Below are 18,305 nucleotides of genomic sequence, written 5' to 3' on the forward strand. Positions count from 1 at the left end.
GTCAAATCTTGACTTACCTTTGAGCCTCTGAAAATTAATAAATAAAGCTCTTGTAATTCCCAAACAGTTCATGTAAAACTTAAAGCTCTACTTCAGTCACATCCACTAAAATCCACTTACATGGTATGCAGAGTCAAAATTACAACAATGGTGTGATTGTCCAATATTGTTGGCCTTGATTGTAACTTGCAGTAAGCAACCCTGCAAAATACTGCTTATTTTGCCATTGAGTGCTGCTTGATGTTGCTGGGCCCAGTGATGTGAACCTTGCCCTGCCCCACATGAAAAATGTTCTCCCGAGCATGGTTCAGCTGGACTTGGGCAAATTAAACATGCAACCCAAGCATGGAACTGCAAACAATGAGTGCCTCTGTAGAAATTGTTTGTTTTTAATGCATAAACAATACACGACCTGATAGTGTGTCACTGTTTCTACTGTTTTGGCACAAAATGCATAAAAACATGAACCTTGTGTTCTGCAAGAGCACTTTTAAAACTGCATGTGTGCGCATTAAAGAGAGCACGAGAAAGAGACAAGGTAAGATTGTTTACTAAAAGGCAAGCTTCCAAGAAACAATGGCAGCATCTTTATGCGAGGTGTAAAGGAAAGTGCAAAATTTCCCTAAGCACAAAAAGCTGTTAGAGAACAGCTGAGAAAACGATACTGCCAAATACTTGCAAGAGGTGAATGGTGATGGCAGTAACTGAAAGTGCTGGTACAGTCAGAGAATTACAAAAGCAAGGGCTCCATTCTTGGTGGAAAAAACCCATGTGAGATGACTGAAATGTAACAATAATTTTTAAAAACTGGATAAGAATGATCCAGATGCTCAGTGATTACTTCAATAATTCTGTTGTTATTACAGGATAATTAACCCCAATATATAAACTGTGTGAGGAAGGCAGAGTATTCAAGCAGGGGCAGGGGAACACACTGACCACTGTACACCCCACAATAATAACAACAACAACAGCATTAATGATAATAATAATGATAATAATAATAAATGAACCTGTACACACTGATAAATGCGACCATTTTATTGTAAAATTCCACAGCTATGTGCAATTTTCTTATGAAAAGGACTTTTATCTTCACATATATAATTTATTATGCAGATCCTAACAGAATTGATCAGTGCCCATTTTATACAATAACCAAATTTACATAGATGAGAGACAACTATTATACTGTATGTATGGAGAATCGTGTGAAATGTGTTTAGCCTTAGAATACCTTTTACTGGGCTCTGTGATTCCAGCGCTTATTTTCTTTTCTGCAGTTTGACAAAATACACACATTAGAAAATATCAACATGTGCTGTTCACATATATGTCTCATTTGTGGGTCCCAAAAGAAATAAAATCACATCAAAAAGAAGTACAGTGTTAAGTGTCCATGTCAATGCAAGCAAAGGATTAAGGATTCACCTGCAGATGAGCGAGTCCCAATTCTTTGAAACGTCCCTTTTAAACCTCAAACATGTTCAGCATGCACGCTACTGAGAATAAACACACTTGAGTACCTCCCACACAATTTTCTATCTCTACATTTTCTGTAGAGCACACACAAACAACAGAAATCAATCAACAAGCATCTATTATGGAAAGAAAAATATTTCATAATATATATATTTTTAACCTCAGCACACGCTCTCATCGGCATTAATAAGGTACGTCACACAGTCAAGTAATTTCCATTTTACCTTGATCGTTTTTATTAGTTTCATGTTCATTCGAGCATAGCTGATGATTTTGGTTCTGCATCATGTCAAATTTGAACAAAAAAAAAAAAAAGAAATCCAGGGCACCTGCTAATCCATCCCGCAGGGCAGCATTTTTTTTTTTTTTTAAAGAAAACCCTCATCTTTTATCATGTCTTTTCTTTTACAAAGTAGTATATGATGATATTAAAGTTAGATATTCTCTATTCAGTGTGTGTCAGTTTGGCACTTTATAAGATGTAGTCACTCCATTACACTTCTTTAAACAAACACTGATGAGGACCAGTTTACATTGCTACTGACACACTTGGAAACCCTAAAGATGTGAGAAATAGCATATGTATACACTGAAGACAGATTCAGACTACTGGGTGGTAGCTTTGTAACACAACAGGACAACCATTTAATACAAAAGGGAAAGAACTGTAAGAAATATGACATTATCTGGTAAATACATATATTTGTATAACCAGAGATGCTTTATTTATTTCAGATGTCAAGACCAAAGCAAACCAATGAGATGGCTGGAAAAGTGAACGCAATTAATAGTCATTTAGACAAGCAAATGTTCTTCTTCTGGTGGCTTGGGAACTGTTTTTGTATATTTATATATATATTTTTCATTAAATAAAGTCTACTACTCAGAAGATGCACAACAGGTAATGCTGCAAGCCACTAATTTAACAAATATAACAGATTGACAGGCTTTTGTGAGAGTAGTGTACACTGATCACAACAAAACACAAGATAAATAAGCTCAAGCTCCATTGACACACTAAACAAAAATGTATCTTTGATATAAATGACAGCACTCTGCGTTTCTTTTCAGGGGCTATATGAGCATAAAATGCATTTTCTTTCAAGAAATAAATAAATGCCAGCAATGGATAAATAAATAAATACCCCAATTCCCCCAAATATTCTACATGGTTGGTAAAACCATAATATAATAGGTGTGATATACTTTACGTTGATATAATAGCAATGCTGAAATGACAAAATATATACCCTTTACAAAATATCCCAAGGGCTTGACCAGTTTTTTATTCATAATTTATGTACACAATCAGTGAGCTCTCCATTAGTTGCATACTGGTGCCTGCTGTAAGGGATCTGTAAAGTGGATTGTACTGTATCATACATAGCATTTACAGTTCAGAAATGTTTCATTTATTTTCTGCTCTCTATACATTCAGACATTTGATTAATGGAAGAAAAAAAAAAATACTGAAACAATACCAGACTTCTTCTCAGCCTTTTGAATATCTCTTCCCACTACGAATGAGATACATTCTCAATGTGATTCTTCTCAAAGACACAGGAAATGAAATGCTTGATAAAAAAAAAAAAAGGTTACATCTGTTCTTACGCTTGAATAAAAGCCTCGTTTTCTTCTTGTAATCTTAGCAGAATAACAAAGAGAATGAACCTTTAACTGCAAAGATTGCACAATGCCCTACAGCTGTCTGTAGATTAGTTGAAGTATCCTCAAAAGTAAAACTCAGGCTCTGAATATCCTGCTGCAGTTACCACTCTGACAAACTTCCATAACTAAAAACACAATAGCATGGTGTCATGTTGCAAATATGCACTTTTACAGCAACCGGAGAAAGGGATGAAGTGTAAGCTAGTGGCTGCAAGGTAATTGACTAAACCAGTTTTCTGCCCTGGGATGATCCTCCCACCTGTAATCATGAGGGATTCCTCAACTTAACATTTTCACTGTGTCACTTTCTGAATTTTCATAAAAAAAGAAGAGTATCCTGAATGATTATTAGTGCTTGTTTTCTTATTTTCCATAGCCAACAGTAGAAGACCATAAAATAAGTTGCTTTTTGGCCCGAAAGGTGCATGCAATAAATGTAAACCACTATGCAATAGTAAAATATATACAGTGTCTGTACAGTAGAAGTCCATAAACAGCATCACCACACTTTGACCACACTAAACAAATAAATTTGAAAAAAAAAAAAGTAATATTCTCATGTCAGTGTCTAACAGCTCTGTTAAAGTGCTTCGGATTTTGTTTTTTAGTAAGTGAACAAAGAAGTATGAACATAATTAAAAGTACAGTCAATGCAAAAGATGTTATGTATTATTACTCACCATAAACTGGTCACACTCTTTTTGTTTTGATTTAGTAATAATCATTTATAAAAACACATCGATATCACTTTGATTTCTGCAAAGCACTCTGATCTTCTTTTTAATTGTCCTCTGAAACCTATTGACTTTTTCTGATGAATACTTGATCTGACATGATCCAAACTGCTGTTATTGAATTACTAATTGGTTCTTGCGAAATGATCTTTTATCTAATAAAACAACTGGTAAACCCCCCATTGAGACGTATCTTTCAAATTTCTAATTCAAAAATAAAGTGGTGAAAATGAAACAAAACTTTGTTTGATCTCTTACACAATCCATAGTTCCTCAACACATCTATAAACCTTTTCACACCAGTTAAATGTAATGCTACAACATTTGCAATGTCTGTCAGAGTTCTTTGATAAAATAAACGAGATTTAATTGGATTAAAACAAAAGAAATAGAAGAAATGCTATAATCAAATCTCTGGGTATTTCAGTGGGTCCCCTCCTCCATAAAGTCACTCGTTGGCGCAGAGCATATGTAGAATGTAATGGACTGTATGATAAGGCTGGATACACACCTGCGCCTAGAGATAGAGATAGGAGACCCAGTAGACCAGGTTGAAGAGAGCAAATGCAGTGGGGAAAAAGATGCGTGCATAAGAGTCTATCTTGGCGATGCGAATGTGCAACCTGCCGTGCCGCCAGGCTCCGGAGCGACAGTCCTCGAAACAACAGAAGAAGCTAGTGCAGTCCTTTCCATCCAGACATTCATAGCCGTACTCCTCGTCTCGCTCCTGCATGTGCGTGGCGTTATTCATCTGAATGGCAGTGGCCGAGCGCGGACGGATGTCCACCGTGGGTGTCTGCATTTAACAGGACAAAATGACGCAATTAGCCACCAGAACCTGAGAAAGCTCTAATGAAGACTTCACTGACATAACAAGGGACCTCATTTGAGCTACCATTTTTTGTCTTCTTCTTCATTTTCAGTCATTAGTCAGCAGAATGTAATTTGCACCTTTAACTTGCCAATGGACCCTTTTAGCGTCAAGAAATACAAATAGACCTATAACTACCACCTGTAGTTGTAATTAGTGAGGCTTAAAATGACAAAGGGTCTATCCCCATGGAACCCATGATGCAAATTACACCTTTGGGCTAGGGTGTAATAGGCAGCTGAAGCAATCAGTTAAATTTTAGTACAGTGGTCCATACTGCTTTACTTGCCAGCTATACAAAGCTAGTGCTGGGCAATGGGCCCTCCATTTCTTATTGTGATGCTCTGCATTCAAAACATTACATTAAATAATCCTACAAAATGTCAACGAAAGCAGATGATTATTCATATTTTGTTCTGTGACATTTTAAAGATCTTTTTAACACTCAGTGATTTTGGAACAGAATGGATGTTTTTCTGAAAATTCATTTAAGAGATATGTTGTAACTGGCTTATGATGCATCATGTAGCTAAGAGAAAGCATGTGCTGGCAATTATGCAGCACAAAGCTCAGTATTTTTCCAACCTACTCTTTCTGTAACTAGATGGGTTAAAAATAAACCCTCTTTTCAATCTGTGCTCACCACTGCAGGGCACACGGCTTTCATTTGTTAAGGTTTCTAAAATAGGACAGTGACATCAGTCACTTGTTGGTCCTGTCATTCTAAAGAGAGACAATTAGTATTCAAATAGACCATTTTCATTAGCCTTTATCTTCAAATGCCATGTCACCTTTGCACAAATTGGAAGTCTTGCTGCTTGGCAGATTAAATGCTTTTCTTCCCTTTGACAAAAGTTTCCTTGACCTTGCTGATAAACTAGGGTGTCAGCCTCATGCTTTAAAAGGAGTCTGTTAGTTAAGTGTACTCCAAGAATTTCGTATGCTCTCCCACTGTAAAAACTAAAGATTTAGATTATTTCTCAGATATTGTCTCCATTATGGAGAGACTATAGATAGCTAACAGGGACGATAATCTATAATTTTGCACTCCATATTTGGAGTGCCAGTGTAGTCTATAAGTGACTGCACTTACACTCCAATTATAGTTTACAACACAAATTCATATTCTGTTTTGTGAGAATATAAACACTTTTAATGAGTTAACAACCATGTCAAAACGGCGAATGCTTTTTGTTTTCATCTGCCTCATTATTGCTTTTGTTCCTTTTCAATATAGTATATAGAAAAGGCATGTTTACTGCAAAAGAAAAAAGAATAATATAAATGCAGTTTTAGTTTAATACACCTCATTATCTGCTGTAAGCATGCAACCATAAACAAGCTTAAAATACAGCTCAAAATAATGTTCATTCCCTGAAACTGAAATTGCCCAGCACTAGTGCAAAAATCTGCTGACCCTTTGAAAAGGATACATAACCACAACAAAATGACGCACAGGTTAGTTTCAGCATTTTGTCCTCTTAACGGACCATATGTGAAGTTAATGACGGGATTAGCAGAGCAGGTTATGGCTCCATTCTCAAAGGGGGATTGGTTGCACTGAAGAAAGCGCAGTGGAAGCTCAAGCAGAAGGAGCATTAACAGCATCCCGCCGCATGGCCTGGTCAAGCTGGGCAATGCTGAGTCGGTGTTAGCAAAAGATATAAAGAAATAAAAACAAAGAACCAACACAGTGGCATTTGCAGCTTTAACCGACTGAAAGGAGACAACCGCTCTGAGAAGACAAAAGATTCAGAAACACTCAGGATTAATACTGCTTATCTAGCTTAAGCTGATCATTTGTAGTAGTGTTTCCACATTGCAAGTGGTGATTTTTAACAACACATTTAGATTCCTGGAAATCTAACTAATCTTACTTTAAATTATTTAGTCTAGAAAAGTATCAGCAGTTTGTGGTTTAAGCTAAATTAAAATCTTTGCTTGCTTTCGCCTACCCTGGACGCTTGTTAGGTGTTTGTCTCACTGTGTGTTAATCCTTTAAATGGTTTCCAATTTAATTTAGACCTAGCACACTGCATGGGTTGTCTATTTCAGTCTGTTAAGGCTCTGCTGACTCTATAGGAAGCGTCAGGTTGAGAAGCCCAACAAACACACAGGTATAGATTAACTGGCAGAAGAAGGGAAAGAAGAGGAAGCTATTGTAGCAGCTGCTAGTTCGCTGTGGTAACAACAACAACAAAGAGTGAAACAGGACAGAGGGAGCCAGAATTAAGTCCACACTGAGCCTGGAATATTACATTCTTCCTGACATGGGATGTGTGGGATGCTTATTTGAATTTTAAACACTGCAAGTATGTCTGGCTGGCTGCCTCCGCACTGTGCACTGCAGAGCGCCCTTTTTAATGCTATCTGTGATACCTATTTAGTAAATGAGGAGGAGTACAGTAAGAATGCAGGTAGATAAAGAGGGAATATAGAGAGGTGTATCAGCTTTAGAACAGACAGAAAAAAGCAGTGAGGTACTGGGGGCTCAGAGAGCCAAAATGCAGCAGACACATGCAGTCAGACACAGGCAATATACCTTTGAGGAAAAGAGCCGGAGGAGCTTTTGTCCCAACAGGAGAAAAAGAATATGTGGAATTGAAAGAGAGTAACACAACAGGACAAAACAAAACAGAACAAAAACACAGAATACATGTAAACAGAGAATTAAGAAAATAACCATAAAAAATAAAGAGAAACACAAAGAAAATGTGTGATAATTACACATACTGCACTATTTAACTCAAAATGGAAAGAGAGGATATATATTGCAAGGAGACATACATATTATGAACGGACACAGGGGGAGATGTATGGTAGGATACATGTATTTTACATGCTTCTTAGGCCAGCACTGCCTAAGGAAAACATTACATCCACTTTAATTCAAGCTTTACAAACTCCTTGCGACTGTGACTTCATCGTATCTTCAAGTTTTTAATTACACAGTACTTCACTAGCTTTGTAGTCGGTGTCACTATACGTAGTTTATTTAATTGTAATTCCTGAGAATATTTCAAATTCTTCAAAGGGTCATATCACATGTAGCTGAAACAGCAAATAGTAATGAAATACTAAAATGGAAGAAAAAAAGAAAGCCTCTCTTTGCTTGACTTGGTCTTCCCCTCTGAAATAGCAAACTAGCACTACACCTTCCACTTCATTATTCCTTTATTCACCCGCAAGACATTCTGACTATATGCAAAACCTTAGTTACAGAGCCTACAGCTAGATCACCTCAATTTTCACCACTTTTCATTTGAATGATTCTCATCAACACATGGTGGTGTACTTGATTTAAGCTCTAATATCTTTCACTGAAAAGCCTTGTTAAAACAATTATTATCCTTCCCCCCCAAAATATGGCTGGAACTTTGTCTTGCCATAAAGTAAATACCACCAGAGGTATATTTAAACATTTTTTAATTAAAAATTGTTCCTCTTACACAAATCAACTTTAAATGATTAGAGAAAAATTGCTAGTTTTGCTATATACCATAAACATCCTCCAAAATATTAGGTCAGAGATCATGGTCCTTAAACTGAGCTGGCATGATCTCTTGGGAGCTTAAGACTTGTAAAGTATGAGGCAACTCAACTGTCATGTGACCTGGATCTAAATTACAACTGTAGCAGATGTGTAGAGGATTATGAAAGATTTGACCTGCTTGCATTACTCATTGAGTAATTTGGGGTGGCGGCCATTGGGAAAATACTGTCTTAGGAATTCTAAGCACTGTAGAGCTTTTTTGCACCTTATTCCAGTACTGTAACAGAGTGGGGGAGGGGAAAAAACATGTGAAGTGATAATCTGACCATTTATCTAACTAATAATTTAAAATACACATCACAGAAATAGTAAACACTTAATTTTAAAACGTTATTTGTGGTCTCATTGTTAATTCGAAGATCCATAGTTGAGAAACTCCTAATGATTAAAAATGAAAAAAAAAAAGTTCAGTTTAGTTTTGGAAAGACACCCACCGGATTCTTCTTCTTCTTGTCCTTTTTGGCACTCGGCTTTCTGTTGCTGACAAAGTAGTGCAGTGTGCCGTACTCTATAAGTGCGGCGAAGACGAAAATGAAGCAGACAGACACAAAGAGGTCCATGGCTGTCACATAGGAAACTTTTGGAAGAGATTTCCTGGCAATAGTACTCAATGTGGTCATGGTCAGCACTGTGGTAATGCCTGGTAATAAAATAACAGGAAAAAGGAAAACAATCAGACCAGTTTTAAATAATGACAGATTACAAGTTCGATTATTCTTGCTATGTATAATTTGCACATCCCAAGTTCCTATTATATGTTTAAAAATGCTCTCTTCATATGCATGATGTCTATGCACTGTATATTGTATCAGTATAAAAGGCTAAAAAAAAGTGTCTTTTGATTTGTTAGCTCTTAACACTGGAATAGCCATGTGGGAATAGCGAGCAGCTGTTTTACTGTTGCCTTGATCCACATAGCTACTTACTGGTTGACATTTCAACTGCAATTGACCACAACAGTGACATACTGCATTGCTATATCCACCATCTGCTAACCCTTTTACTCACTCTGTTGGGCTCTAATGATGATGTAGATGGAGGCAGAGTGATGGCACATGACGAGGAAATGTGTTTGTAAGTACACATACACAGCAGATTACCAACAACACCATCACAATCCCCAAACACCAACAAAAAAGCAACTAACAAGCCCGCCTTCTTCCTCCCTTTTAAATAGACCATACGTGTTAGGGGACTCGCTTCGTATATAAAGAAGATGATTTATGTCTAAATTTAATGTGGCCTGAAGGATATCAGTCTGCGCCAAGATTAACACTGTAGTACTGTGAGTGAATTGATATATTTCTGGATGGCATTGAAGGATTATGAATTATGTCATCTGAATTAATCTGCTTCCTAGCCACCAGGCTCCACGCACCTTCTGCATCATGTTTTAAAAAGGAAATTAAGACATTTCCCTCTTGGTATAATTTTAGCAGGGAATTAACTGTGTTATTACTACAACTGCAAATCACGTCTGGACTCCAGAGGCTGAAAAACAAGAAAACAACCTATTTTTAGAAAGATTAATGACAGACAAAGCAGTGATGGTAGGAAGGTGGAAAGGGGATTTTTGGCCAGAAGGGATTATTTTACATAAAGTTACTCCTTCTAATACTAATAATCACACCACATGGACTTCAGGTCAGGTTTTGGAGCCTCGAGGGTCTAAAAAAAGCTGACAAAAGAATATTTTTTCTTACTCCATCACAAGAAAACCTTTGAGAATGTCCATTAGGGCAAGTTCAAAACCTGAAAAATTCTCTTGAAATTCTCCTTTTTCCCCCTCCCCTTGGTACATGCAGGGTGCCTCTTTGCATTCTGTGAGAAAGCCACCTGCATTATTATTGTGCTGACGAGGCATCTCTGCATCTTCCTTTCTGCATTGCATAATTAATGCCTCATTAAGGCATGCGTGCAAACATATGTGCTAGGACAGGCTCTTCTAATCAAGATGCACTAGATTCCTAAGCAGATGTGTTGCCCCTGACTGGAAACAGCGTATGTGAAAAGAGAAGACAAAATGAAAAGAACAACAAGAAATGGGAAGCTTGAGCAGACTGTTTTACAATATGAGTGTGCTGCCTAATCACCACAGAAGTCAGATGTGTTTTACCAGGGGGAGTAATTAAAGCAAAGATTGTGTCAGGGTTAAGTGGACTGATTGAAAAAAAAAGAATTAAAGCAATTCTGATAAAGCCTTGTGATTTTTACACAAAGGAGACATATCTATAAAAGAACAAAAAAAGCAAAAACATTTAATTCATATTCATTTTTCTTTGCTGATGAACTTGCATACTTTTGCTTTAAACAGTCAGAGGCAGCAATGACATCATGTTTTTTTTCCTTACCTAATGATGTCCTGGCAGGCACTGCATCCTTGTTGATCCAAAATGAGACCCAGGAGAGGACAACAATAAGTGTGCATGGGATGTACGTTTGGATTGTAAAGTAACCCATTCTCCTGCTCAGATCAAAGTACACAGTCAGCACCACATAGTCTCCTGGACAGACATACAATACAAGAAGAGGGTAAAAAGAGTGAGAGCATGGAAATGTATAACAAGGCATCAGGAAGATAACACACGAAGCATACAGTTTACTGTGTGCGTTATTTATGTTATCATGTAGTGTAAAATATGCAGAACTGAGAAGAGTGATTAGTATCAAGAACTGATTCACAGTCCATACAGAAGTACTGTAGGACCAGTGCGAGTTAAGCAATTTCACACTGTCTGCTTATGAAGAAGGCAGCTCAAAGAATGCTGTCAAGACAGAAACACCAAGCATAGATTAGACAAACTGTTAGGTCTTCAATACTTAATGTTGTGTAACCACAGTCTTGACTGCATGTCTGCCCAAGGCAACCTGAGATCTAAAATGGAACAGAGCGATTCAGAGAGCTGAAGCTGGACTTGCTTGGATGCACAAACACAAACGCTTGTCTCCTGCCAGTATTTAGCCGGAACATGAACACCACCGTCCAGCTGATGATGAGCCATCCCTGGGCTGGCTAGCTGACTCAAGCAGATGTTGGGTGTTAAAAGGTTGAGGTTAGCTGAGCCCAGAAAGACCTGACCCCGACAATATGGATGATCTAGCCTGCCTGTTTAAAATGCATGCTAAGCATGCGTGCCAAACATGCGAGGACTCGCAAATGCACAAATGTTCACACACACACTTTTCAAATGTGAATCTAACATCCTGTAATGAGGTTGAATTGATCATGATCATCTAAATAGAAAGACAGTCATGTTGGAACACGCACAAACACACACGTTGCCTCAGCTTTACAACACAGCTTTACTTGCCAATAGCTACTGTCCATTTTTTTTTTTTGCTGTCTACCAATGCACCTGTCTGTTTCTGGGAGTCTAATGACAGTTCGCTGCTGGCCTCCAGCTCAGTCAGATGTCTGCTAATTGATTAACATCACACAATTAACTGTGTCAAGAACCTCCCCTGGCCTCTCGCTATGGCTTGTAACCTGTGGGGCAGGAATATACTCTCTGATATATCTCCGTGCGCGTGTGTGTGTGTTTAAGCACCCATGGCACACCATAGCCTATGCAGCTGGGGAATGAACAGCTGGCTAATAATTTCTCTCATGAGAAAGGGCACACAACACATACTGCAGTGGAAAACAGCCAACATCTGTGTATTTTTCCATTAATGAGAGACAGAGAGAGAAAGCGAGGAGGCTGTCAGTGTTTATTATGTCTGCGGCCATGCGCAGGCTGTATATCGCCACAGACCTCATAGCAACTGCACAAGGGCCAAATCTTCGTGATGTATTCCAGCACACACCCCTTTCATTCACCTGGCCATCGATGGCGTCATCAAATAAGCACTGTGTAATAACCCCAGCAGCACAACTATAACTGTTCATATCGCCATGTGTGTTTTCTATCGATGCAGGCAGGTGCACGAGATATTACAGTGCACTGACTGGATTTGTAAGATTACAGGAGAGACACAAAGGCTGCTCTCAGGGGTCAGGCGGCTCAGTGTTTTGTTTTTATTAATATTACATTAGCAGGGGCCCAAAACCGAGACCCTTGACAGCTGAGAAGCCTCCAGTTTATACGCTTATTTCAGCTTTGTCAGCAGCACAAAGCCTCCTTCAGATTTTCCCAGACTCATAACAATAATGGAGTTTCCACCACAGGGGTGAGGTCGGTTGGTGTAAGACCCTTCTGCTCCATGCTTCTCTTCATCTGTTTGCTGGTTTCATTACAGGCCGCAGCACTTGCCAAAAAGACACTCTGAGGAGGTGTTATCGACCGATGCCCTTTATTCTGGCAGCGCGATGTGTTAGTATCAGAACGTCTGCCATTACAGCCCTGTAGTATTGCAGCAGTTTGTTAATCATGTCTCTAGTCCACTCAAAACAAAATGGCTTCCAGCTCCCTGGCTAGTTTAAGTTCATCACGCCACAACGTACTTTAACTGTAAGTAAATTTAGTCCCTCAGATTTAAAGTCACAACACTCAGGTATATTGTTGTGCAGCGCTTTGTAAGCCTTGTCCCGAACATTGCAAACACAGAGGTGATGCTTGTATTAAATATATGCAAAATCAGTGTTACAGAAATATTTTCAACCCATTGTGACAGAGAATCAAAGTGGGAATAATAGTGTGAGAATTTTAAACTTGATCCCCCATAAAGTGTCATTCAGTGGTGTGAAGAATTATCTGTGGTATGAATCCACACGCTCATTGGCTAACGGCTAATCACACATCAGCAGCCAATGAGTGTGCGGTGTCACATGTTGCATTCCTAAATGTTCACCTCAATGCTTAAATACCAGAAATCCGTGGGTGACATTACAACAGCTAAGACCATCTTTTACACTGTCTATGTTGTTTACGTTTGTAATTACAAATGAGCATCTAATCCAACAGTAATTGAATTAGTATCACAGCATGGAGATTTTTGAAAATCTTGTAGGAGCATTTAAAAAAATCAACAAAGGAGAACCAGACTAATGCTTTAAGTTCAATTATTTCTGATATTTGTACCTTTTTACATTTGTTGCTGTTGGAAGAACAAAAGTTTGGTTTTGCCAGCATTCCTGCATATCTCAGTTTTTGTATACTTGTCCACTTGTGTACTCTCTGATATAGCTCAGTGTTTGTGTGTGTGTGTGTGTACATGAGGTTATATTCTACTGCGCTGGAGCTGGAATGTCAATCATCTAAACATCTATGTCCACTCTCCCTCTAACTGAGGTGCTCAAACTAATTTTAACTCAAACACATGAGGTTTTTTCTATCTTCACAGTGTCTCTAGAAAGCGTTCCCTTTCTAACGCTGCTAATGCTACCGATAATAATACAGGTGTGATACTATTTATTAGATCTCACAACTTTCCATGTGCATCTAATAATATCCACATGTTCAGTGATACACTAAGTCTTTGATTCATCTTCATCATTGCGTTCAACGTCATGTTCTAACTTCTCCAGTAACACACAAATCTCACTTTCTCCTTTCTTTGCCACTCTTTCACTGACATTCGTGCCAACCCTTCCAGTCTTATTGCATAATTGCACCACTATCAATTCAGCCCAACCTTTTCTGTTTATAATTTAGGAATGATGAATGGTGATGACAGCTGCGTGGGGAAAAAAAAAAAAATCAACCACGCAGCAAAAAGCTCAAAACTATTGTTTACATTAAGATATGTTTTCACCTATTTTTATTAGGATCACACGTTTTCTTGGCAAAAGAGATTTACTTCGAGCTGATGCAATCTACAAAAAGCAATAAAAACTCGGCAGGCACGATCATTCATCAGAAAAGAGTGTTGCTTTATTGTTAAAAGCCGCAGAGACAACACACTAGATACAATTAGATGCACACAAGAAACAAAAAGAGGATCAGTCTTCCAGTATGAACCTTCTACTGTGGTGTAACAGTAGATACATTTTATTATAAACACACATTTGCTCTATCGTTATGTGTTTGATACACGAGTATACACAATCAGTGTGACCATACAATATTATAAAATAGCCCCAGTAGGTCAAAAGAATGAAACATTTTAATTCTGGATTGCTGACCTTAGGGGAAAAAGAATGTCATATGAGAATATCATTCTGCTGGCAGCCAGGCTTTAAATTGGTGTAGATATGGATGGGCAGGGAGGACCTGAGGCACATGCTGGCCATCCAGTGAAAGCAGACAAACCAGACACACTGCAGAGCTGCTGACAGGCTGTCTTACTGAGCTCTTCTCCTGTCAAGGGTCATGTATATCGGAGGTGACAGCAGATGCTATTGTCCGTTTGTGAGAAAGAAAGGAGTTTTGTTAATGACCAGCGTAAAGCCACGGCTGGTTGCCAGGGTCAACAAGACGAACAGGCAATGTTAACGCAGCACTTTCGCTGACATGACTACAGGTTATGTAGAAGTGATTAACTAGTTGCAATCCCTTTGCATTTTGCCTCCATAGCCTACAGAAGCTATTCTTCCCCGACAGTGGGCGGCAAGATGATGTCACAGGAAAAGAAAAGAAAAAAAGAAGAAAAAAAAAAGGATTAAAAAAAGCACCGCATTGTCATGGTGAGTAACTGCGGCAACACAGCAGCATGATTAAACACCAGGCAGGAGTCTACACAGTTTGATTGCCTTGTTGTTAACATTGTGTTTACTGTGACAGGGACAGATGATTATCCCTCTCCCAGACACACTAATAGCTCTCAAATTATTGAGAGCAAGACTGTTTGTAGGATTTATGACAGGTAGTCAGAAGCTAGCGAACCTATTTTTCATATAATTATTTGGCCAGTTTAGCAAAAAAAAGAAAAAGAAAAGGGAAAGTTAACACAAATTAATAAAACTTAAAACACTAAGCAAGGATTTTCAAGGTATTTACCCAAGGGCCCTATTTAAAATGAGGCCTTAAGCTGAAAATGTAGAGGCTACATTATCGCAGTTTTAATTTTACATTTTCATTTATGCTTCAGTGGCTCGTACGAAACACATTTATAATTAATCAAATCGCCACAGCAGGTCAAGGGACAGCTGCCTATCATGCCAATTTGGTATTCCAGTGTGGGCTGCACATTTTTGTGTAGAAAGTATTTCATCTGAGGCTATGAAGAACATCTTGTTCATGTTTCATCCTTTTTCAAACCCCGTAAAATATTGTATTTCTCTAAAGAATCTTTAAGGCATCTAAAACGTGTGAGTTTATTTCTGTCATATCACATAATTAAAAACAAGGACAAGACATTCCTCACTTATTTCTTGGTCTCCCCTCATTTTATCAGTTTCCCAGCTTACCTTGTCTAAAAATGGCTTCATTATTTCTTATTCACACACTGAGTAGAGATGCGATTCACACTCATTACATAAGCTTGAAGTTCAAACTCTCACTCGTTTTATTCCAGTGTTTAATGCATCGCTTCCCCCCCCACCACCACCACCCCGAGTCTCATTTTCTGTTTTAATCACTTTTGGCTGGGTGACAGGACTTATTCGCACTCAACAGTCACGACACTAGTGGAAAGACTTATTTGTGTTTCTTAAAAAAAAAAACAGTTTGACTACAATTCAAAATAAACAAGTCGTCTGGTAAAAGGTGACAAGAACAGAGATAGCACGGCTAATAATCACAGAGGACTTTTTCAGAAGCCGTAAGTAAGGGGAGCTAATCAGTTTAGCTTCATATTTGTATTTTAAAAAGGAAAGTAAAGTCTAAAAACACACACGAATGAACTGTTGACTTGATACTTCTAGACATGTAGTCAGAAAGAAAAAAAAGCGGAGAATATTTGCAACTGTTCTCAGTAATATAGTAAAGCGCATATTTATGATTTAGCTTTTATGTTTTGCTTTGGTACACACACACACACACACATACACATATACACACACAGCAAAAATAACAAGTTGTTCAATTTAAATAATTAACAGCAGCTAAACTATTTTTATGTCTGAGTGTCTGAAAGCTTTCCGGCTAAATCTAAAATTCAAGGACATGGTGGCAGAGCATATATTTGCATAAGTAAGAAACAATCAAGTGTAAAAACATCAGAGCATTAAGATTTTGTCATCAAATATTCAACTGAAGAGAAATCTATAGGTACCTCCCGATCCCTTTTAGAAATGCCAGCAATAGATTTAAGACTTGCTTTAAAATATCAGAACATAAAATGACACTGACAAATTTGGAAATTGTAATTTCCTTATTTCTTAACAGACTCACTGATCAGAGCAGATTCTAACCCCTTGCTTTTGTCCAAGTAGGGATTCAGTTATTTACTTGAGTTTTGGACTGAAAACACTGAGAGCAGTTAATCAGCATTTACTAGATATTATGTTATCGCAGTGTAAGGTTTAAAGGATCATCGACTGCCTGAAAATTAAAAATTAAATAAAATGTATATATATATATATATATATATATATATATATATATATATATATATATAGCAGGAATTTTCAGATATAATGGCACAATATACTGGTCCACAGTATATGGATGTTTAAATGTATATTGGATGGATAAGCTCAGAGAAATACTCTGTGAGACAAGACAATCAGTGCTCATTGTACTGCCAATAGCTTTGGGCTATTACAGATAAGAGCTTTAGATAACTGGTTTTAAGCTTTCAGTATTATTAATTATATCTGGCTTATGAACTTTATTGCCCAAAACTATAACACTAATTTATGCTTATGTATACTCAGTCTAAGTGGTGCTGTCTTAAATACCTTAACAATCTAAAAATCTTGCATGAAAAAACTTTCTTAAAAACAGCATTTTTATTGGAATATATCTATTTGGCAAATGTGCTCCGGGTGCTTAGATTTGCACATTATTCCAGTTATCTTGCATGTACATTGCGCCTCTTGGATAGTTTCACTGAAGCTAAAATATTCATGTAAAGGAAGGTTAATCCTCTTTGTAAACAGAGTCCAAGCTGGGGTGACTTGAGATTTAATTTCACTGCAACCTATGTTAACCTTACCAGTAATAGGTCTGCTTGTGTGTATTAGCCTTATTAGCATAACATGCTCCTTCCAAGGATGTGTATTGTAATATCTTATGCCACATATGACATATTGATACTAAAGAGTTTTGATACAGTAACAGAAAAAAAAAACTGTTAAGTGGGTGCTTAGAGTTTGGGTGAGGTGCCATGCGGTGTCACTATGATTATTATTCATGGGAGTCTGCTTACTCTGTTTAATGGCAACTGTAAGTTTTATCCTCTTATGGTGTATATTAACTGGCCAGACACTGAGTATTTCACAAAAAATCTAGCCTTGTGGCTAATTACTTTGAAACACTAAGTTGCAGATTATTACCCAAGGCTAATAAGCTGACTGGGAAGAATAACTAGGGCTCTGGCACGAAACTTTATAACAGTTTATTGAGCAATGAGGGGCTTGCCCTAGGAACAATTGCTCCACAGAGCAGAACTGCTTTGAGCTGCTTTTAGCCTCCAGACCATCTGCATCCATCTAAACCGGGTCACAAGAAGAGATCCCAGAAGTTCATTTGCATTTTTACATTTAGGATTTAGTAATAGCTGCAAAATAGCTAAAAATCCCTCCTTCTCCACAATTCTTTGTGATGACCCAGGACATGAAATTTAAAGCAAGTTTCTGGCCATCCATACCACTACATTACACATAACGATCGATTAAAAATATCACTTTGATTGCCCTGGCCTTAAAACTGTAGAAGGTAGAAATATATAGCCCTTTTTCCCATAAAAGCACTCTCTGAGAGACAAACTGGAAGGGTGCCTGCATGCACATCCATTTGTGTGTGCACACGCACATGTACACATGCATGTGCATTCTACCCCCCAGTCTCTCCATCCACCACATAAGAAAAATGAGCACAATAACGGTGCATGAATGTTGAGATTAATGCTCCAAAGGTGAAAGTATTGTGTTTAATGCTTAATCCATTATCTATGCTACATCTTCTCTTACAATGGACTTTTTTTTTTGCTCTTCATAATAATTTATACTAAT

General features: G+C 37.8%; 1 protein-coding gene across 2 annotated transcripts in view; it reads right to left on the reverse strand.

Annotated features, from left to right (window-relative positions):
• Window positions 1–1,026: 1,026 nt before the first annotated feature.
• gabrg2 (gamma-aminobutyric acid type A receptor subunit gamma2) overlaps window positions 1,027–18,305 on the reverse strand; it is a 43,712-nt gene continuing 26,433 nt past the window's right edge. The window contains exons 7-10 of one of the 2 annotated variants that reach the window (XM_085289529.1): window positions 10,660–10,812; window positions 8,743–8,948; window positions 7,298–7,321; window positions 1,027–4,680 (exon numbers count right to left, since the gene is read on the reverse strand). In XM_085289529.1, the coding sequence (XP_085145655.1) occupies window positions 4,402–4,680; window positions 7,298–7,321; window positions 8,743–8,948; window positions 10,660–10,812 (662 nt within the window). In that variant the 3' untranslated portion in view covers window positions 1,027–4,401. The remainder of the gene's footprint in view (window positions 4,681–7,297; window positions 7,322–8,742; window positions 8,949–10,659; window positions 10,813–18,305) is intronic. The other variant, XM_085289530.1, reaches the window with a different exon arrangement.

This window comes from Mchenga conophoros, linkage group LG10 (genome assembly GCF_057382185.1).
Source record: "Mchenga conophoros isolate Kocher_MC1m ecotype Shallow Benthic linkage group LG10, M_conophoros_male_GT1.1, whole genome shotgun sequence".
Taxonomy (NCBI): Eukaryota; Metazoa; Chordata; class Actinopteri; order Cichliformes; family Cichlidae; genus Mchenga; species Mchenga conophoros.